Source organism: Haliaeetus leucocephalus, unplaced genomic scaffold (assembly GCF_000737465.1).
Source record: "Haliaeetus leucocephalus isolate CR32 unplaced genomic scaffold, Haliaeetus_leucocephalus-4.0 Scaffold773, whole genome shotgun sequence".
Classification (NCBI taxonomy): domain Eukaryota; kingdom Metazoa; phylum Chordata; class Aves; order Accipitriformes; family Accipitridae; genus Haliaeetus; species Haliaeetus leucocephalus.
In genome coordinates, this window is record NW_010973209.1 from 5,143,828 (window position 1) to 5,166,509 (window position 22,682).

Here is a 22,682-nt window from a genome sequence, read left to right on the forward strand (position 1 = left end):
GCTCTGCGGACGTGCTCGCTCCCGGAGGAAGGCACCCGCGCTGCCCCGGCGCCCGCAGCCGGCCGGAGCGCCCGGAGCCCGCGGAGAGGGGCCCCCGCGCCCCGCCGAGCCCCAGGGCCCCTGCGGATGTGCGAAGCTCTCCTCCGGCCGCCCGTCCTCCCGCCGGCTTGCCTGCTGGGCGCACCGCCTCTTTGTCCTCCTGCACCTACATTTTTTTTTTTAATTTTTTATTTTTATTTTTTATTTTTTTTAAGCAGACCTGAACATCATCGGGGGCGGGGAGGGTGGGGGGCCCAGCGACGCTGCCAGACCGACCCTTGCCCATTTCTCCTAAGGAACTCTCATGGCTTCACAGCTGCAGACAAGTTGCCGTGCATCTTGGTGGACTATCGGAGTTTGCATCCTGGCGGCCGCGCTCCTACCAGGTGAGCCGCTGCCGGCCGGTCCCCCCCCAAGGAGGCGGTGGGCTCTGCCTGCTCTGCGGGGGTCGCGGCAGCCCCGGAGGAGGGCTGCGGGGTGCCGATGGAGGGAAGGGGGTGCGGGAAGGGGTGCGGACCGGCGGGGAAGGATGGGATCGGCTTTCTGGGGTGCGCGCCCGGGGCTGGAGCAGGTGTGGAAGCATCCGCGTGAGGGTGGGAGAGAGTCGGGGCCGGTTTCATCTCCGGCTTGGAGAGGAACAACACGATCGTTTGTTTCGGAAGCAGCTGCAGGCTGTGGGCTCCGGAGTCCTGGGAGCTGAGGCCGTTTGTTTGCTCTTTGGATCGAGCAACGTCTAGCGAGGCATGGCAGCCAGGCTTCCCGGGAAAGGGAGCCACAAGGCTGGGTAATGAGCACAGATGTTTCAGAAGGAGAGATGGAAGGTTTCAGCTGTCCAGCATCCCCGAAATCCCCGCTCCCCTCAGCACACACACTTCCCGTGGGCTCTTTTGCGGAGGGGCTCCACTGCTCCCGGGTTTCAGCCCTTCCTTTCACCGCTTTTGCACTTGGGTGCCTGATGGCATCTGATCCATCCCTGTGGTTCCAGTCCATCCCTGGAAAGGACGAGATGGGCAAAGACTCAGATCGACTTCTTCGCAGCCCGTTCGACCTACCCTGGCGCTTGCAGAACAGCCCGTTTGTCCCCACCCCAGGGCTCGGTCCTGCCCTGGGCTCCAGCACAGATCTTAGAAGCGGGAGAGTGACCCACTTTGCGAAGTGCCCTGGGGCAGGACTCTTTTATTCTGCTCCAGTGCAGAATGGGTTAATGCCATCCTGGAGGGCTTTCCGGAGTCGGCTGTGGGAGACGTGGAAGGGGGACCAGCAGTCTGGGTTTACAGTGCTTGTGAATGAACTGGGAAATGCAAATAGAACCGATGTTTGCCTTTTTGAGGCTAGGCTCCTGGTGGCTGGGTCTGGAGCGCACGGCAGCGGGCACATGTGCCACCCCCGGGTCGGTATGCAGCCTTCTGCAGGGGTAAGAGGCAGGCTGTGCCTGCAGAAGGAGTGGGATCCGCAGCTGGAGAGAAGTTGCGCTGGAGGCAGGGTGGGGGCCAGCATCCTAGAAGAGCAGCCAGGCTGCCTGGGCTGTGACTCTTGAGATGTGGCTGCAGTTTGCAAGGTCTGGGCCAAAGGATCGGCCGTCAGAGCAAATGCCAGGGCCCAGGGTTCCCTGGTGCTAGCAGAGACAGAGATGATAACATCCAGGGCATGGGAGATCAACAGAGCACAGTGACTGGATGGTCCAGCTAAAATGGATGAGGACAGAGGTGAAATGGAAGGGGATGATGGTCAAGAAACCAGGGAGACAGAGGGAAAAGCTTAACAGAGTGATGAGAAACCAGGTCTGGGTATACCTCTGTATTCCTAGGACAAAGAGATCTGCGGTGCATTGCAAAAAGAGGTGATGGAAGGGACAGCCTCGGGCTCCCTGCACTCCTCTCTGCTTCCAGGCAAGTGCCTGGCAGAGCTCTGGCTCCTCACAAGGAGTCTCAGAACTTCCATGCCATTCTTCACCTGGTCTTCCCTCCTTCTTATCCCTCCACCGGGCAGCCCCATGCAGGAAACCCTCCCCGCAACCCCTTGGAAAGGCACAGGAGGTGGAATAATGCTGTGGTGACTGTGCTGGGTGAACCAAAAGGGGTTTATGCTCCCACAGTTGCTCCAGGAATTGCTTTCACCAAGGAGACACACAGACAGTGACCCTGGGGCAGACTGGCACCTCACCTTGTCCTGCCAAGAGAGACTTTTTTCTCCGACTTATCCTATTTTTGGCTGTTCTCGAGGCTTTGCTGCCAGCAGTCAGGCAATCTCGTCTCCTGCCATTCTGCAGTAGCATGGTAGTTTATCTTGCACTGTCCCGCTGACAGCTCTGCCAGGATAAGCCAGTGGTGCATCTAGTGGTGCCTTGCCAAGCAAAGGGTACAGCCAGCTCTGCAATGCTCCAGGAAGATAATCCTTCCCAACCTCTGTCCGTGATCACCGAGTACCCTGCAGCCTGTGTGGGTGAGACTCTCAGCTGGACCAGTTTAGTGGTGGATCCACCACATTTGCAGGAATGACTGATCCTATATTACTTATTCATTCATTCCTTTCATTCATTTGTGCACTTCTTTGTACTGTGGATGCATCCCAGGGCTGCAGGGCAGGACCAGCACAATACTGTGCTAGGTGCTGCACAAAGCCACAGCAGACTGACAGTCCTTACTAAACCACAGGTCTGAATGCCATACTGAGGCAGGTAGTTTCTCAAGTTCGCAATGCATTGTGCCAAAATCAGCTGAGGGTTTATATATAACAAGCCATATGTAAGCTTTGAATGCAGACAAGCTTGCTTATCAAGGAGAAGGGGAGAGGGGAACTTAGGATCCTCTGTTATAAGTGAATTAGTAGCTGTGGGCTTTGTTGGAAAATGTGGTTCGGTACCTAGCACCCAAGAAAGATGAGATGAAGGCAGGAGACACTACCTGCTTTCTGGAAAACCTTTCATGCTCATCTGATCAATGTCATTTCATTTTGTTCCCATCCATGTATACTACCTCCCCCTTCTGACAATGTTAGCTTTTTTTCTGATAAGGAAATAAAAGTTCCCTGCTGTAAAAGCTGTAAGGAGTCCCTTATAAAAATCTGCTTTACAAATTATCTTTAATGTGATCAGCTCAATCGTCCAGAACGGATTCAATTCAGGGTTCCTGCAGCCTTCCATGCAAATCTGCCTGCCTGTCCATTTGGAACCATTAACCAGGTATCAACTCAGGCTACGGCATTGGGGCTTCAAGATATTGACATAAATAGGGCTTATTGAAAAGCCGTGGGCTACCGGGGAGGAGAGATCCTAGGTGGCTGATCTTCAGAGGTTAGGAACACTTGCGGTTAAATCGATGCTTTACAAGTCTTAACAATCTGTCTGTTTATCCCTGCCATGAAGCTCGGTACAGTTTGAGATGCAACCACGCAGAGCAGAGGCATTCATCTTGTGCTTGGTCCTGCATCTGCAGATCTGGGCCTCTATTTCCAAACGCTCCCCTCTGTCTGGGGACAAATTCCTGTCTGCTATCACTGGGCTACCTCTTGGGCTCTGAGAGGGGCCTGTGAGTCTTTCTTTGCAAAGTGCTTTGAGATCCTCAGCAAGGGCAAGCTGGAGAGGTGTCTGAAGCTTTGACACAGGGTTTTTCCATCACGGCACTTGAAAGCCGCATTGACTGAGCTGTAGTGACCTGGAGGCTTTAGGTCAAGCTTGGCTGCAGCTGGCGGGAGGGTTCCTTTTTGGGGAGGTACGACAGCTCTCTGGAGTGCTGGGAATAGTCAAAGTGTGTCGCTGCAGGATCTGGTCCATCTTGTAGTCTACAGAGCTGCTTTAATATCCCAAAGCAGCTCCCCAAAGGCAAAAAGTTGCTAGAGTTTTGTTCAGCTTTTGGTTTGTGTTCTTAGTTGTTATTTCTCTTTCCGCCATCTATCTTGTCCCAAAACTCAGAAACAACATCAGGCTATTTCAGGAAGTAAAAGTGTGTCTTCTGCTGATATTTTCTCATTAAACCTCGCTTGTTGTGGTGGAACCGACCCATCGAGTTTTAACCCGGCGTGAATTGATGAGCTCATATATGTGTCAGTGTGGGTGAGGCGACAGGCTGTACTGAGAGCCAGCTCAGCCCACAAGCAGGAGGGTGTCTGCCCCATGGCCAGGGCCAGGGGACAACCGTGGTTAATGCTATTTGCTCTCTGAACCGGCAGCGTTAATCAAGCAAGAGCTCCCAGCCCAGTGCACATGGATCCATTTGCAAAGAGACAGACAGAAAAGCAGGGGCATTACCGCATCCAGCAACACATCTAGCACGAGGCAAATGCTCGCGATTAACTGGTGGCTGACAAGATGCCGATGCTGGCGGAGCCTGGCACGTCTCTCCTCGCATCGCCCCTCCTCTCGGCTGCAGCTGTACCAGCCACAAAGCCAAGTTTACAGGGAGGTGCCAGAAGGATCCTGTGGACACTGCTCACACCTCAGCTGAATCATGAAGGGAACCAGAAAAGCCGGTTGTCGTGACCTGCTTCCCAGGCCTGCGTTTCCACTGGCACCCCTTGCCCTCTGCTAGCACCACTAAGGCTGGGGACAGTGGGGACAGCCCATCATAAGGCAGGCGGAGAGCATCGAGAGGCCACCACTAGCCAGGGGAAGGCTCTTTCCCACCTCCAGCGCCCTGGGGAGTTACACAGCACCGCCAGCAGACAGGCATGTGGGGGAGATGGTGGGGCAGCACCAGGGGAAAAAGATTTTTTGGAAGAGCAGAAGTCTCTGTGAATGCTGCAGGGATGAGTTGGTTAAGTCCTCAGATGGATGGCCACAATCCTCAGGGCCTCTGAGAAAAAGCTCGCGTCTTGCAGTGTTGTTGCTCGAGGTCTTGATGGCTCTTGCTCAGTCCTTTTCACAGGCCAGCAAGGCGTATTGGTGCAAAAAGCAGAAACAAATGAGAGAGGGACAAAGGTATTCCAATCTGAGCAACCCCTAGAGATCTTCTTGCTTTTTCAAATACGTCAGATTAAATCAGGGCAGCTCTGATGCAGGGTGAGTTGATGCCGCCAGCCACTGGAGCTGGGACCCAGTTTGCATTTGAGACACCTATTGTGTTAATTACCAGAGCACAGCCATCCCAGCACGGAGAATTCAGAGCTCTGCAGTGAGGGTTCCCTAACCCAGATTACTGTTTCAGGTGAAAATTTGTTTAACTAAGAAATGAAACCTCTCATGATACATCCCCTCGTTTTCCTCCTGGCTGCTGTTGAGCCGCAGATGTTCTCCTGGCCTTGCAGTTTTCTTCGCTTCTCCCAGTGAAGGTTTAGTCCAGCCTAGATTGACGTACATACCCTCCCGGTGCACATGCACGTACCCTCCCAGCTTGGTTTTCAAGCAGAATGCCTCGGCTCCATACCAGCAGAAAAACTCCTGCCCAAGCTGCTCAGATGTGAACTATCATCCATGGGTGGAAGGACAGTTTCCCCTCAGTCTGCGCGTGAGAGCCCGTGGCAGCCAGACAGGCACCTCCCTGTCCTTCCACTGTGCCACCATGCTAGGTTTAAAGTCCTGCGTTGACAATCTTGTCTCTGTCACACACAGAAACGGGAAGCGAAATTTGCCGGCGCAAGGGCTACCTTCCCAGCACTGTGTTATTTTATATGCCCCGTGCTGTCATTTCTGTGTGTCCCTGCCTCCATGGGCACCCCAGGAAGCATGGGGAGTTTAATGCCTCGCTGTCCATTCGCTGTTTCTCCCCATCTCTGGGGCTGATGCAGCTGTTCACGCAGGCTGGCATCATAAAAGCTGCGGCAGCTCTCGTCTCTGCAGCAATCCCAAGGCAGACAAACAGCAGCTACTGGGCATGAGAGGGGGAGAGAGAGCTTCAGTCCCTTGCTGTTTGCCCAGCCCAGGAGGACAGGGGGTCCCAGGCTAGGGAGGCTGCTTGTGCCCTGTATGGCCCAGGTCTGCAGCAGCTGGGGCCAGGGGGAATCTGGCCAGTGGTCTCTTGTCCCTTCGGAATCTCTGTGGGGTGCTGGGGATGGATAGGAGGAACTGACCCAACTTGATGAACCGTCTCTTCTCCATTCCCCCACGATAAAGCTGTCCCTGCAGGAGGTTTATAATCCTCCTTTGACATTATTTAGTGTGATGCAGGAGGAAAGGCTTTCTAGGCGCTATCCACCCAACTCTGCCTCTCTCCCTTGCTCTGCTCCAGGCCTGTCCTCCCTGGCTCTGAGCCAGTCCAGTTGGAGATTGGTGTACAGCACTACTTTCCCTCTTCATTAGACCTACAGGTAGGCAGGGGGGAAGAGGTTAAGGAGAGGCAAGATCTGTGTGACTCTCCTCCCTGAAAGAAAAACACAGGGATGGGGTTTTCTGTTCCCCATCCCAGCCTGTTTACCTTTCTAACTGCAGGAAATGGCAAAGTGCCTCCATCTGCTCCTGACTGTGCAGGGATGCTACAGAAGGACCTGCAAATCACATCACTGCCTTGAAGCAGCGGCAGGTACCAGATGGACCACCTGGCTACGAGACAGCAGGTGCTCCCAAGCCTGGTTAGTCAAGAGGACTCTGCCTCCATCTCTCTTCTCAGGAGTTCACTCTCTACCTGGGAAAACCCCATAATCAGACTGATTTTGAGTCTCTTTTTCCTTTCCCATGGAAGATCCATTCCTCCCCCCATGCTAGAGTGAGGCATCCGGAGGCATGGCCAGGAGCGACAGAGGGTCCATGCAGCTCGCAGCAAGTGGCTAACATCCAGCATTTCTGCTCTGGTGACAAGCGAGAGCGGTTCCCAGCACAAAGGCCTGTCTGTGCGGAGACGAGGGGGCTGGAGCGGTGCGCCATGTGGCCACCTGAGACCAAAACCAGCCTTGTTCTCTGTGTGAGGCTAAAGACACAGCATCAGAACAGGCTGCTGCAGAGGAGGGTCTGTAGCAAAATCATGCAAATCCAGGAGGGGGGACACTGGATTTCAGCTGGCCTTATAGGTACCTACCTTTTGCACTGAGGATCCCATGCTTGGCCAAATCAGGTTTCATTTCTTAATCCCTGGCAAGATACCCTCTGGACCAAGGGTGGTACTGCTTGAGAAGCTTTTCACTGACCATTTTCACTGTCCCTAGGAAAGACAGCCCAAGGGGGCAGTCTGGGGGCAGAGTTCTGGCTATGGACTCAGGTTCTAATGCTAATGTGTAGAAGAGGCTGCTGGAACTTAAGAGCTCAAGCAGAGGCTGGTGGAACTCAAGAGCTCAAGCAGAGGCCTACAATTAGAGGCTGTTGTGCTGAGTGTCCTAGCAAAGCCAGGGGTTACAAACGGTCCAGGTCCATGATGGGCAGAAGTCATAGACCTAGGGGAGAGTTTAATATGATGAACAAGGTTTGCTCAGAGGCACATACAGAGAGCTGGGTAGTTCAGGAGAAAGGTCAGGGTTTCCGTCACTGTCTTGTCCAGGTTTCTGTGTAGAAGCAGCTTGATACATGATAGTTATACTGGCCTGCATGAGGCACTCTGACACTCAGGGCAGGGGAGAGCAGCAAGGGAGGAATGAACCATGCCCCGTCCTTGAACAGTCCAAACAAATGCGCTAGCTAAGCTCAGAGTCTGGGGCCGGGTGAGTTATCAGCACACTGTAAAGTTATAACTCACCCCTCACCCAAACCCATGCCCGTGACAGAGGTTCTCCCTGCCTTGAAACATTTCCTCACCCTCCCACTGCTTTGGGACTAGAAATAAAGAGACCGTCTCAGTGTGCTACAGACCCAGCTTTCCTAACTACCTGCCAGAGCTATAGCTGCTGCGCCAGAGACTGATGAGTGCTATATGCCCAATAAAATGAATGCTGGGGTGGGCAGGAGAAGGGTGCACATTGCTGCCAGCACGCTAAACATCCATACAAAGCCTGCAGTCAGGACTACGCTGGTTTCACTGGAGAATTCAGCTGCACCAAGCTATGGCTACTTTTTTCTTAGGGAGAGGCATCCAATGGGCTTTACTCTTTGACTTTTCCTGGGCTGGATAATCAGCACTGAGACCCATTGTAGGCAAGCCCAGTCACATTCCTACCAGAGTAGCTGTGCCAATGGCCTTCCTAGCTTGGGGGGGGCAAAACTAGAGGAAATGTTAAGGATGGATAATTAAAGTCGGTTTAGGGGCTGTAAGTACACACAAGAACAAGATCACCCCTTTATTTCCTTGCTGCTCTTGCCTATGTCACCTTAGTCACTTAGCCAAGGCCCGTGCCATTTCAGAAGTGTTGTTTTAAGGGCTGGAACAGAAGGCAGCAGCTAGTGGTTTGGTGGTGTACAGCAGTGACAACTGCACAAGCTGTTCATTCCTGGGCCCGTTCATGCTCTTCCCCTTGTCAGCTGCACCGGCATGGTGGCTAGGAACTGAGCTGCAGGAAGGGGTATCTTCTGGGTGCAGGGGAGAACCAAGGCTGTGCCCATTCATGGTCATTAGGGATCAGGGATGTGTTGCATAGCAGCATCCTTGCCATGCTGTAATTTATATCAGCTGCCACAGTTTCCATTGGATACAGGACCCCTCTTGGCTCTCTAGGCAGTGCTGCTGGGTGATGTTGGTCTGTGCATTGCACCGCACAGCTGGACATGCTGGAGCTCTGCATATTTTAGTCAGGAAGGATGAGTTCATTTTTGTGTACCAAGGGGCTAAGACCTAGGTGGTAGGTGCTGAAGAAAGTGCAGTCTCAGACCAGCCCAGGATCCAAAACTACAGGACACCTATCGTCACGACTTCAAAGCCAAGTACTGTGCTGCTTGTGTCATATTGGTAAAGCACATGGTGTCTTACGAAAGGCTTTCGAAAAGGCTTCTTGCTTTTCTCTTCGAGGCCATGGTTATGAAAGACAGTCATGTGCACCAACGTGTGAATCAACACACATGTACCAGAGTGCCACTGCTGTCCTGGTGTTTGCCCCTGTGCAGGCATGGCCACCTGCTGCCAGCACTCCCCTCTCCCCAGGCTCGCATTGGTTTTCTGCTCTCTCCCCGGGGGGAAGCAGGGAGAGGAGGGCAGCAAGGGGACGGGACCTGCTGCTATTGCTCGTGGCATCTGCAGCAGCCCCTCTTGCTGCCCAGCCCAGGTGGTGCCCTCCAGCTGCAGGTGGGGATGTGAGACCCAGACCTTCAGGGCAGCAGCAGTGCCCTCCTTACTGCAGGGCCCGAGGGCTGGGGCAGCCGCTGAACATCTGCTGTGTGCTGAAATGGGGGAGAGGGCTTGCAGGGGAGCAGACAGAGGCCAGGAGCTCTGTGTGTGCAAGTTTTATGAAGAGACTTTTACTAGTGATGGTGCTGAGCTTGCCAAACGTATCTCATGTGCTTGGGTTTAGCAAGAACCCAGAGAAAGTGGGGGAGGGCTTATTGGGATCTCCTTGCAGAGGGAGTGATTACAGTATGCTCTGATCTTTAGAGGTGGCTTGTTTGGGGATTTGCTTGATGCTCTGATGCCTAATGGGTGTGCTCATGTATCCCTTTGATACAAGCTGAATAGGATCCTTTTGGGAGGATGACAGCAGTCCTGGTAAGGGGTGGGAGGGATGGCAGGGAGAGAGGCTTGCACAGAGCACGGGCTTGTAAAAGGGGGAATGTTTTCAGTGCCTGAGGAGCAGGACTGAGTTTGGCAGGAGTAGAGCTGCAGTGGTTGCAGAGGAAGGCAGTGCTCTGGCAGTTTATCTTTGGGTCCTCTAGGACCCCCCTGAGAGCAGGGCTGAGAACTCTCACATTTACACCTCCTGTGGCAGACAGTTGCCACGCAGCATCATTCAACCTGTGATCAGTCGACCTGTGATCAGTCAGCTGTTGACAAGATTTCTTAGATGACTGCCAAAAACGGAGCCCACCCCACTCCCCACCCTGTGCAGGGAAGGAAACACTAGCCAACTGGAGGAACAGTAAAGCATCGGAAATTAAAACTGGCCTGGCGATCCTGTGCAAGCCGATGCGTGGATTTTCCTGCCCCAAAGCTCAGGTGGCCTTGCCACGCAACGGCTGGGACACACTGCTCCAGCGGGCAAAGCACCACGTGAGGCTCTGTCCTGGCGCCAACTCCAGGGCCATATCCTTCAGTTGACATCCACAAGCAGGTCCCTGTGCCCTGGTGTCCCATTCCCGCTGTGTCTGGTTACATGCTCAGGCTCCTGGCCCAGCAAACCAGACTGCTGTTCCCATGAGGGTGCTGCTGTCTAGAGCCATGTCGTCTCATCTCCTCTGGGACATTATCCCAGACACCAAGTAAGCAGGGACAGTGCAGAAGTCACCCCTCAGGATTCAGAGGAGCTGATTTGTATTTGCTACTGATTCAGCTGGGAACTGAACTAGCAATTTGCCAGTGAAAGAACCTTTATCCCCTGACTCCCCCCAGTCCTTCTGGGAGTTTGATTTCTCAGCTTACAGCAGAAGGATGGTGGTAGGAATGAATTCTCTGGGGCTGATATATCCAGCTATCACACTATAGAAATAAAATTCTTTCTTTCTTTCTTGGCATGGGAGGAACAGACTTCCAAAATTGTACCCTGGTTTTTAAATACCCTTTTTGCCTGTGGTGTAAATACTAAAACATGTTTTTTTCTCTCCCCTCTCTCCCGGAGTTTAAAAATATCGCTAGCCTGGGGAGGTGCATCTTTCAGTGAGATTTATAATGGCTGCTCTCAAGTGATGTGGAAAATGAGCCTCCCTCTGCCCCATTCAGCCTGGCACCTTCCAAGAATTTATTTCCTTTATTTGCGTGAGCCTAAGAATACTTAGAGGCTGCATCTCCGCCCAAGCACTCTAATTATTTAGGTTTTGTTTATGGCCAGTCTCTGGGGAGGTGAGTAGGTCCGGGCTGCCGATCCTTCCCTCGTCTGGGTAATTCAGCCCTACATTACTGCCGTTTGATAATGATCAACAAATCACAGATGCTGTATCTATTGCCCGCTATGTATCATCCCGGCTCCGTAAATTGGCCGAGCCTTTGGAGCCTGTGTGAGCAAGACATCCGTGGCCTCTTGCTGGCAGGGCTGCTGCACATAGGCGGGGAGCGGTGAGCAAGATGTGGGCAGGGGTTTGTGAGTCAGCGTAGTGGGGAGCTTGCTGGGGCAGGGACTTTTGCACAGCGCCTAGTGTGGCAAGGATCCTGACTTAGCTGAAGCCTTTAGATGCTATCTACCTCAGCTTTGCTTGTACTAGAGCTAAGCAAGAAGCAGGCAGCTTCCCATGCAAGCACAAACCTTTGGCTCATTGCTGTCCAGCCACTCGAGTCCTGGTCAGTGCCCCGTGCCATGCCCACACCAAGCTGCTCCATTGCTTATCCTGTGATCCCCCACTTACTGTTGTCTGGCAGTGGGTGGGAACCCCCTGCCATGGGGGTGGCTGAGCACTGCTGGGGAGGCAGGAGCTGGGGATGTCAGGAGGCAGTGAGGAGGAGGCACCCTCCCCATGCCCCCATGCTTGGTCAGCGCAGGCACTGCTTGGCTGAGGAGGGAGGCTCCTTCCTCGGCACAGCCAGGTGAGGGTTTGGGGTCTGCTGCCAGCCAGTGTCTAGCTCCACAATCAAGCTGTGGCTGCCTCTGGTCTTAGCTCAACTCTGCACCTCCTTCCGCCAGCACCCCTCAGTCCCCATCTCTTGTCTCCCTGCTGTGCCCAGCCAGGTCCCTGACCAGCTGGGGGACTGAGGCTGTCTCTCCCATTAACCTGCTTGGCCAAAGGCAGGCCGGAGAGTTTTGGCAGTGAGGGGCTTTTTTCCCAGCCCTGTGCCGAAGCTTCCCAGCCCCAGTCTGATCCACAGGAATCTGTAGTCTCTGGAGGCCGCGTGGTTGCCAGCGCCTCTGCTCCCGTCACGCTCCATGATAAAGAGAGAGCGAGAGAGATTTTGATTACATTATGACAAGCAACAGAGAGATGGAGTGAAAGCTGCAGTCTGCCTATTGTAATTCCAATTAGCAGGGGTAATGTGGCCAAAGCCTGACAGCTGTATTGATCCAAACTTTGTATGGGGAGAACCTATAATGCAGTTTCCAAAGGTCCCTGGGGCATGGGGCCGAGCACATGTACAGCTCTGGGGCAGGAGAGGAGAAGAAAGGCCTGTTTATAATGGAGCACATGAACAGGCAACTGCATCTCACCATCTGAAATGCCAGAGCCAGACTGGTAGCTAAGCTCTCTCTAGGGCTGGATTTGCCTCAAAATCTGTGCTGCAAAATCCCCTTGAACCCCTTAGGACTTCTTTCTACCCACATGATGAAGCAGGTCTTCTTAGTGTGGATGTGGGATGAGTTTGTCAAGACTCAGTTTCTTCTCTAGACAGAAAGTACCCAAGTAAAATAAACCAGCAGAGATCTCCGTGCTGGAGAACAAAAGCCCAGGGCTGCATGGGAAGGGGGGAGGAAGGAGGAGGGGGAAGTTTCCCTCTTGCACTTCAAGGCAACTCCTCAAGGTCAGAGCTGAGGCACGCTGGCAGAGACTGTGGGCAGGCTGTTTGTGCAGATGCTGTCTCAGCTGTACCCTTTCTATGGCTAAGGGGAGGACTCCAATTTGCAGTTTTGCTGGTATTGATCTGAGACCTTTCACTGCCTCTAAACTCACTTTGGAAATAAAAGGCTAAAATAATTCTTTTTAGGTACATATATTTTTTTGTATTCTTGACATTCCAATTGCTGCCATGCCTGTGGAGTACCTTACGGTACCTCACTGGAAATGGGAATATCTGCTGCCTCATACTGACTTCTACCAAGTGTGATTCAGCTTTTACTTAAAGGGAAAGAATGGCCTGGAGGTGATGGCAAAGGCAGGCTGAGCTCAGAAGGGCTGGCATCATTTCTTGGCTTTGCCACAAGCTCCCTGGAATATCCTCGGCTAGCTCACTTCACCTCTGTGTGCCTTTCCTTGTCAAAAGCTGCCAGTAGCAGTCCTTCTCTGCTCATATTGCCCTGTGTCTGCAGGGCACCTTGCACAACAGATCTTGCCGACATTACTCTATACAACCAGGAGACCATTTGCAAAGCACAGGGAAAGGTGACTCCCCTTTATTTTGTCATTTTTCATAGTAGCCAGGACCCCACAGCTCCTTGCCCAGGGATTTTAGAAGACAAGAAATTGTTTAGCATAGATCAATGTGGAAATAGTCAGTGCAAACACTGGACCCAGTTTCTTACTGCTCTGAGTGTGTGATGTGTGGGTTGAAATAATGGAAGTGGGTGAACATGGTCCATTGGCTTCCCTGCCTGGTTTAATTCAAAGGCGTCTTGATTTCTCGTTCCACTAGTTTTGCATTTGGGTCACTTCTGGTTTCCGTTCACTATCTGGGGGGAGTTGCAGGTGGGTGAGAGGTGTGGGCTGGACAGCCTGTACACCCCTGCTGCCCTGCTAGCCCAGGGCAGCTCCCACCCACACCCTGGGTCTTTGCTGGCAGGGCAGGTGACAGGGGTTCCCGCTGTGCCCTGTCCTTGGTGGATCTGCTGTGAATGCTGAGGCAGGAAGGATGGCTGCATGCTGGGGACAGTAATGTAAGTCTCCAGATATCTGCAATGTGTTTTGCTTTTGCCACTGATTTCCTAGGTGGCTGCGAGCAAGTTTCATAACACCTGAGTTGCCCCATTGTAGGATGCAGATAACAGAAATGCCCTGCCTGTTGCATGAACAAGCACTTCAAAAACTCCGTGGTCCTTCCATAAGAGGGGGCAGGTAGCAATTGAAACCCAGGCCCTATGGGCCATCCAACTTGGTTCACGTGCACGCCATCACATGGTTCTGATTATAGTTGCCTCAGACAGCAGATGGATCTAAACAAGTGTCTTTATGCTATAAAAGCTTCCGAGTCTATCTCCTGGGTAGATTACGATTTTAGCCATATGCAAGAGTCTATGGTATTCCAAGGCTGGGGGAAACTTCCCTAGGAAGATGTGTACCACAAGAAGCCATTTCTTTTTGTAGCCAAAGCAGCTGCAAGATGCATTGAAGGAGGGAAAGGAGGTTCATATCCAGGCTCCCTTGAAGCTTGGAGCTGGGACACTGCAGCTCAGTGTAGAAGCAAGGAAGCAGCAGGCTCAGCAACTGCCTCCTGCCTGCCCCAAAGTCTCTCTGCATCCCCCTCCTTAACCCTCCTGCCCCAGTGTGCCCCAGCAAACCAGGCTGGGAGTGTTTCCGACTGGATGAGTTATTACAAAATCCTGGTCAGGACAAAGAGAGAGACGGAGGGTTTAAAGTTCGATAATTGTTAATTATTACCCAAGCTTCCCATGAGACTTTCTGGGGAAAGAGACATGCCTCTCTTTTGCAAAGGTGTTTCGTGGAACATTAGTCTCTGTCCTGGCCACGCTGAGTCCTTTCTCTCTGCCTTCTTTCTGCCTCCAGTGGGATTAATAAAGAGCTGCTGGAGAGCTTCTTATCTAGCAGCTGAATAATGTTTGTAATACAGGGAGGGGAGGCAGCTTTGATCCGGGAAAGACAGCAGAGGGAAAAAAAAAGATGGACTATTGGGGCAGGGGGAGGGTGTGGGCCAGGCTGGGCTGTGCTGGCGCGTGGGAAGCGGGCACGGCCGCTCCTGCACCCAACCTGTTCTGCAGAGAAAAGATGTGGGTTTCCAGGGCTTGTCGGGCTGGGGAAGAAAGGGCTGTACCCACACGCCAGCAGAAAAAAACCCTGGGAACCCCCTCTGAAGGAGAGGAAGCACAGAAAAGGGGAGCTGCGGACAACGTCGTCCGCACCAGGAGGCTTTGCAGCCTCCCACGAGCAGCTGCCCTGGCACAGACCTCCATGGCAGGGTGTTGCTGCCCAGCAGCTCCTGCTCCCCTTCTCTCACCAGCAAAAGTGGCCGCATCCAAGCTGGCACCAGTGCTCTCGCCGGGCGGGAGCCCGGAGGCGAAGGGCCACACCTGAGAGGCAGGACGGGCTCTCGCTCTTCTCACGGGTGTGGGCTGGGAGCCGGTTGGGCTGGGCTGGGCCCCCGAGGCCAGCATCTCTGTGAGCGTGCCAGGGCCACGGGAAAGGGAGCAGCTTGGTGCATGAACGGGTGGTGTAGGGAGAAGTGATTGCTATTAGTCAGGAGGGGGTTTATCTCCCACCTCCCTGCAGCGCTCTGTGCAGCCTCCCAGCACGCTCATTTCTCACCCTGGGACTGCCTGCTTTCTGTCCCCAGCCTCTTCTGGCCCTCGAGCCCTGAAAAAACAACTGCTTCCTAAGCGGGACGAAAGCTCCCTGAGACTCCGTGGGCAACAGAAACAGCTGTCTGACCCCTGTGGATCTGTGGACAGGGCTGCAAAACTCAGCCATCTTCCACTGAGACTGAACTTGTCTGGAGCTAAGGAAGTTGCGATAATGGTGGTAACGGCTCCAAAACTGGCTCTGGAGAGCGAGTGTTGCTTTGGGTTTCTCAGGTTGAGAAAAATGGGCCTGAGCAGTTGAGACAGCCTGTGCTATGAGCTAAGGTTCCTAAAGGAAAAGCCACTTCTTTTATTTTTTCTTTCTTGCAACAATGTTCCTTGGCGTCTTTAGCCTATGTTTCCCCATAGAGAGTCCTTCCCCTTGGCAGGTCCAGACAGCTTTGTCGGCTTTGAAGTGTAGTTTCACACCTGCTGCTTTCCCCCAAAATGCAACCAGTTGTGGGGCTGACCACACCAAGCTGTGTTGGGTTTGCAGCTCACCCTGCGAATCTGAAGAGAAGAGGTCTGCACCCCTGAGAAACACCCTCTTCTCTCAGGGTGCCTGGGGCATGCCTGGCTGCTTCTCTCAAATACTCCAGAGGAGTTGTGGGTATCTCCAGGAGGGCTTAGATGTTGTTTGTCTGCTCCAAAGCCCCACACCACGGCCCCACGTGGACAGGCTAATCCACAGGGAGATTAGTGGCCGAGTTTTATCTTCACCCAACCCAGTCTTCATCCCCGGTCTGCTCAGATGAATCCGTCTGGGAGACCTGGCAAGGCTGTGCCAGCTGAGCCCTGTGCCTGCTCACTTCACAGATGAAAAAGTCTGGCCCCCACAGCCACCTGCTGTGCAGTCCGCCATCTTAGGGGGTGAGGTTTGCTAAAGGCGGGCAGGGAGATGCTGGAGATGTCTGAGAAGACGTGGCTCTTCCCGTAGCCAGGGAAGTCCAGCTCACGGGATGGTGGGTCTCCAAGGGTTCATTCCCCTTGGGAGGGGAGTGTGCACGTCCCTCCCTCCTGCGAGGCCACCCCGAGGTGGCAGCAAGCCTACGAACGCCTTGCCACGGCCGAAGGATGAGGGAGAGGAGCGTGAGGGGGGAGACCTCCCTGTCCCCCCCAGGCGTGTGGCCAGGGCCTGCTCCTGCCCTGCCCGCACCCCTGCGCTGCTCCCCCTCGAATTGGGATTTGGCTCGCCAGGACCATCTGTTCCTTTCGGCCCGTTGCCATGGCGACGGGGTGGCTTGAGATGGGGTTTCACCGGCAGCGGCCGGGGACGCTGGGAAAAAAATCCAGGCAGGGAAAAGTCTTCCTTTTTTTTTCCTAGGGGGAAAAGACAGGGAGAGGGAGGGATCCTCCCGGCAGAGGCTGCGTCCCTTCCTTCCTTCCTCCCCGCGCCCCCGTCCTGTCCCCAGGCTCCTCCTGCTTGCCTCCCTCTCCCATCCCATCTGTCCCTTGCCCTCCAGTTTGAGTCTCCCCCACGTGTATGCAGCGGAGCGAGATGGGCTGTGGCCGTGCAGGTGTGTGCTGGGAGGTGTCCTGCCTCCCCCAGCACGGCGGCAGGCAGCGAGCCCGCGGGGTGCTGCGAGGAGGGGCTGCGGTGCCTTCCCGAGCAGCTGCACTGGGCTCTCTGCCTCTCCCCCAGCCCTGGTGCTGTTCCCATCTAGCACCTATCGCCAGCACGGGCGCCGCTGGAGCTCGCTTACTGAGCTGGGGGAGAAGCCGTTGTAGTCCCCTACAAGCTATGGTGGTGTCTGTGTCCCACCACCTCCCCACTTTCCGTCTGGGCTGGTGGCTCTCAGCCCAGCGGTAGCTCAGGCTGGAGACCCCCGTGTGGTGCTGAGCACAAGGACGTTCAGAACGTCTGCTGGTGGGTGGCTTGGTTTGTGCTCAATGCTCAGCCCAGACAGTGGGAGCAAGATTTTGGGTTCCTGCTTGCTGGGCTGTGGTTGGGCCCCTCCTCTCCCAATGCAAAACTTGTGGTTGCATGGGAACATGTTGGCTGGTGGGCAAGTGTGGACTGGCAAACGGGCTGGGATTTGCTGCAGGCAGCGTAGACGTGACCTGGCCTCCGGCTCTGCCTCCGCACCAGCTGAGCCCAGGCTGCACAAGGAAGCTGGGCAGATCCCCTCACCCGGCCCGTGTATGCAACCTAGGGAGGCTGTGGCAGTTTGCCTGTTCGTTTTAATGCAAAGAGTCACCTATCAGACCGTGTTACTCCCAGTCTTTCTCACTAAATAAGCCTGCAATAGAGAGTAAGCCTGGTGAAAATGGTGCCCTGCTGGTTGTGTACGTATGCCTGTGTCTGCGTGTGTGTTGGTATATTTCCAGAGGAAATGGCTTTTAAGAAGAAGACAAAAGAGGAAACAATAACTATCTGCTTGTAAACAGCAAGATCTGGGCTAATGTGTGACAGATGAAAATGAAATGAACGCAAAGTGACAGGTTGACAGAAAGACAGACATGTTTTTGTGCTAGTTTAGCATCCTGATAGAAACAGAAGATAACTCAGGTTGGAAAGGACCGCAGGAGGTCATCTACCTACCTGCTGAAGCAGATGGGTGTGCTAAACGCCTCTGTCAGGAGCTCAATACCCCTTCACCTTGCAGCAGACACGCTAGAAGGCCGCTCATGGTGGCAGGGCTTTGCAGGGCCGTGGCAGACAGGAGCTGCAAGGCCGAACCCAGGGTGGTTCCTGCACGCTGATTGCAAACTGATGGTAATGAGGTTATGAGCAGTGTGGGCCCTGAGAGAGGCAGGGGGTCAACAGGCAGTGAGTACAACAGTAGCAAGCCAGGGGAAGCCTAAACACAGAGCTCCTTTTGGGTACGATACTTGCTGGAATGGCAGTCTGGGGTTTTCGATGATGAGGCTTTTTGTTTGTTTCTACTAAATCTAGGGAAACGGGATCAATGAAGAGAGTTACCACTGTATACCTTTGTGTTGGAATCCTGCTGTGCTGGCTGCAGTCCCAGCCGGGAGATTTTCCGATCTCTGGCTTCACCCCTGCACCGGACATGTCTGTGGACATGTCTGCTCCCAGGGCAGTAAGGCAATAGGAGGCATTTGGGGCCAGGGCCAAGTCTGCTGCCTTGAAGATAAGTCTTGGTTTTGCAGTGAGAGCTGTGGGAAATGGAGTATGAGACCTGAGGATTCACTGACCTGTTCGGGGACCTGAGAGGAGAAACCAGGGGCTCGTGTGGCCCCTGTGAGTGCAGAGCTGGCTTAAAGTCACCTTTATCTTCCCTTTGTATCCCATATCTGAGTGCAGCAGGACTGAATGTCACCTGTTCCCTTGTGACTAGCGATTTACAAGCGCTCATCCTGCTTCTTGTTTGCAGAGCAAATGCCCTTTTCCTGTTGGCTCTGCCCTCCCTGCAGTGGGGAATCAGCATATTCTGGTCTTGAAGCTTCTTCCAGATTTATGAGCTTGTTCTTCACCTTGAGAGTAAGGCTGCCTTGCCCTGAGAAAGCTTTGAAACCCAAAACACCAATTGCTGACTTAAGCAAACACCATTGATCCTCCAGCAAGTAAAATTTCTTTCTTTTTCCTTTTTAGGACATGGGTTGTTGAGATTTTGTTCTTGTCCTCTCTGTATTTCTCTTTTTCTCTGGAGACGTAAGTCCCAAATGGTTCTGAGCAAAATCAATGTGATTTGGAAAGAACTCATCGATAACACTTATGGGGGATATTGCCTCCTTGCCAGAGACCAACAAAACCCCCACAAAAAACTCCTCTCAGTTTCCTCTCCCCTTGAAAAGCAAGGTTCTTTAATTGGCTTTTAATCTGGGGAAGACGAGAGCTGTTTGCATTGAATTGGTAATAGGGGATAATATCTTACCCTGAGTGATGGGTTATTTGATCTCTGTGCACCAGAAACCTGAGCATATGTCTATGAAATCAGGCGGCAGGGGGCAGGGGGAGGATACCAGGGCTGGCTCAGGGCCCAAATAGGAGCACAGCTGCTTTTTTATTTCCAATAATAATTAGAAATAAGATGGGGAACAATCACCTTTTGTCCTGTTGCTCCAGGGCATCAAATGATACTGGGAAGCCCCGGGGAAAAGCCTTCAAAGACATGCATGGGGCATACAAGGGTTGTTAACACTACCTCGCCACTTAATGGGACAAAGCTGAGACAGTGCTGTAGGCTGCCCCACCTCAGCCTGGCTTTAGCGAGGTCTCTAGTCATCGAAGGCTGCAAATACCTGCCCGAGCAGATGCGGAGCAAGGAGGGCAGCTCTGCCGCCTGCAGCCCTTCAGCACTTGCTTAACTCTAAGCACGTGAGGAGCCCTAAGGAGAGGCAGCTGCATGAGTGCTTCACGTCATGGGACAGCGCAGGGCACCTGCCGGCAGCACAGCGGTGAGCAGACCTGCACACCCCACTGCCCACCATCATGCTGCTGGTCGGTGCATGCCGGACAGTTTGGAAACAACTCTCGTGCCTATGCTATGGCCCTTCTGCCTGGGAGGAGGAGGAGGAAAGGCAAAGGCTGTACCGTCCAGAGAAATGTGCAATTGTTTTTTTAAAACAGACAAATCTCTGTCATGGTGTGATCAGGTGTTTAACAGGGCTGCAAGAAATGGGCAGGTTTGGCGTGGGGACATTGTTTTGACCTTGGTTCCCACCAGTGTCCTACACTTGTGCCCTAGCTGTCACTGCACAGGGCCAAACATTGCAGCAATGGCAGCCTCACCGACCTCTGCGGCTGCAGGCTCACGGTGCTGGCCGAGCGCAGCTCAGAGCTGCAGTCCTGCTATGGGGTCTGTGCCTCTTGCACATGCTTACCTCCTTCTGTGTCTCTAAATGTCATGGTCGGGCCTCTGCTGGTCCCAAACTGGGCTTTGAAAAGGGGATGAAAGGGGGATAAATCAGGCAGTCACCAGTTTACCCTCCCAAAGCAGTATTAGCTCTGCAGGCATCAGAGACATTTTGTAGTGAGATCCAAAGTGAAGATCATTGACGTCATTAGCCTATGGATTGGGCCTGTAGTCGGTTCACTCATGCAGTGCAGGGAGGAGCGGTAGGTGCTGGGAGGCATGTGGGCCTAGGAGAGCAATGCACCGACAGCACCGGGTCCCTGAGTGCTGAGCCCACTGAAACGTGCTCTTAAATGCCTCCTGGCTTCAAGCTGACTCAGGCACACATGGGAAACTTGTTGATGTGGATGACACCGTTCATTCCTGGCTGGTTTTGTTTGTTTTGTTTCTTGCTGCAGCTGCCTTTGGAGCAATAAATAGCTGTGGCTCTTGCTTGTGGTCTGTGCAAAGTAGTTAATATTTAATCAGAGGTCTGAAGCTGGATTTGTTTGGTTGGCAAAACATAAAAATTGCTTTTTGTGTTTTTAAAGCTAGGCAGATAGGCCCAGACTTTCAAAAAAGCTCAGGGTCAGCTTTTAATTAATAAATTTTTTTAAGATTGTAGCACACTGGTCAGTGACAGGTTTTCTAAACACTTCAGCTCCCTGCAAACCACCCCAATAAATGCTAACGTATCTGAAATGACTGACACCCAGCATGCTCCTGGTGTGAAATATTATTTATAGAAAAAGTCCTGCTGACACATGCTAGCGAAGTGTTATCTGCATCCACTCCCCCTTCTCCTGTTCCTTCTTGGGCTTTTCCTCCAGGTCTGTTCACATGGTTGGATTCAGCTCCCCAGGATACAGGTAGGAGGCGAGAGGGATATCCTTCCTGCAACAGGATCTAGCTTTCTTAGGAGGTCTTCCCTCTGGCTTTGTTGGTATTGGGGATCCAGGTCCTTTAAAACTGCTAGTGTAGAAACTCTGCTGTAAACTCCTAAGGGAGAAAGGTTGAGCTTTGATTCTCCCATTAGCAATTTTTGCCGCCTACAGAAATGTTTCCAGCAGGTATCTACAGTTGGATGCCATGGCCAGGCTGTATCTGGAGCATTGCTCCACTTTTCTTCTTCTGACTCCTTCATGCCAAGGTCAGAAAACAGAAGAGGTGCACAGGCTTTTGAGGCGGCTATTGACAAACTGGAAGGTGGCACCTGTAACATTTAGAGAGAAGCATCCAGGAATGCTCCTTGTCCCAAGCCCTGAACCTACTGGAATACCAGAGGCAGGATACCATTCGCCAGCTGGTCTGTAGCGTCTTGCCTCTCCTGTGGAGTTTTTATTGCCCCTTGTATTGCCCCTTTTTGTCTTTCATTTGCAAAAGACACTGGCACACCAGCCTTAGAAATTTGCTGTTCCTCCTGCTCACCTCAAAGTACATGGTCTCTTTCTGGGGAGATATGAGTGAACCCTGGTTGTACTCAGAGCCAGCCAGACCCCACAGCACTGTGTTAGCAGAGATCTCAATCCCTGCTTGATGGATCCTGTCCCTCTGCTGGAGCGCAGCTCCCAGCTTGGATCCCAATTGCTCCCATTTGCAACATTTCCACATTGACTTCGGATTGCTGTAGGAATTTGGCAATCCATAGGGTTCTCCAGTATATTTTGCAGTGCCAGGTCTGTGGATTATTATTTCTTGAGACTAAGCAGTAGGATGGCCAAGACTTAGCCAGCTGGTGTTTTCATTGTGTAGGAGGGCATGGTTTATTTGTGAGAAGGACCAAGCACCAGCATGCCAGCTCTGTTGCCTTATGATCAGAAAGAACATCATGCCTGCTAAAAATCAGCGATTGTATTAGGTCATGGAGTCCAGCAGTCCACCTCCAGGGGCCGGTGCCTTGTCAGGTCTTGTTTCTGAGGGTGCAGGGTTTTGTGTGCTGGCCTGTCAGTGGACAGTTATGCAAAGGATAGAGACCTTGTTTCTGACCCCGTTGATCAAAACGCTCCCTGCTGGGGCTGTAGCACAGGGCTGACTGATGCGTAGCTGCCTTCGTGAGCTGCCTGTGGGACAGGTCTTCTCCAACCTCACCTTCTCGCACTGCCACATTCGTCAGCGTACAGGTGCTGCTCAGTGCAGGATCCTGCCCGCAGCCCTTTCTGCACAAGCGCAAGGGGATGCGAGGCTTGCAGGATGGGGTTAATGCTCCGCCAAGGCATCCTTTGTTCTGGGCAGGCTGCTGAGGTTTGGAAATGGAGTGCTGAGAAGCGAACACCACAAAATATATACGTCCGCACTTTATGATGCTGATTTTCAGTTTCAACAGCTGTTCCATTTGGAACGGATGAACGTGTACTCCGGCTTAGTAGGAGTCAATTAAAAATAAACCGAGGGAGAAGGATCGGTGTTGGAGCCAGCGACGCTCATCGGACATAAAAGTTGCATCCTTTCAAGCCCGGATTTTCACTCCAATTTGCCACAGGCGGCAGGATCTAACCGGGAGCTCTCATTAGCATAGAAATGCTGTTGCTTGCTCTGAATTCCTGGCCCCATCGCTTTGTTTGCCCGCCGATGGCAGGAGCGGGGATAAAGCCGCCTTCCCCGCCTAGCCCTCCCCTCCGCCTGCAGACCGGGGCACGGCCGGTCGGCGCACGGCCGGGCCGGGAACAGCCGGGCCGGCAGCGGCGGGGCCGGCCGCCCCGCTCCCCTTCCCCCCGGTGCTCTTTGTGCGAGAGGCCGGGGCCGGGGCCGGCGGATTGCCTT

The 22,682-nt window shown here is 53.2% G+C and overlaps 1 protein-coding gene across 1 annotated transcript in view; it reads left to right on the plus strand.

Moving 5' to 3' along the window:
- Window positions 1-343: 343 nt before the first annotated feature.
- PVRL1 (poliovirus receptor-related 1 (herpesvirus entry mediator C)) overlaps window positions 344-22,682 on the plus strand; it is a 64,755-nt gene continuing 42,416 nt past the window's right edge. Inside the window, exon 1 of the mRNA XM_010581445.1 lies at window positions 344-425. Coding sequence (XP_010579747.1) covers window positions 344-425 — 82 coding nt within the window. The remainder of the gene's footprint in view (window positions 426-22,682) is intronic.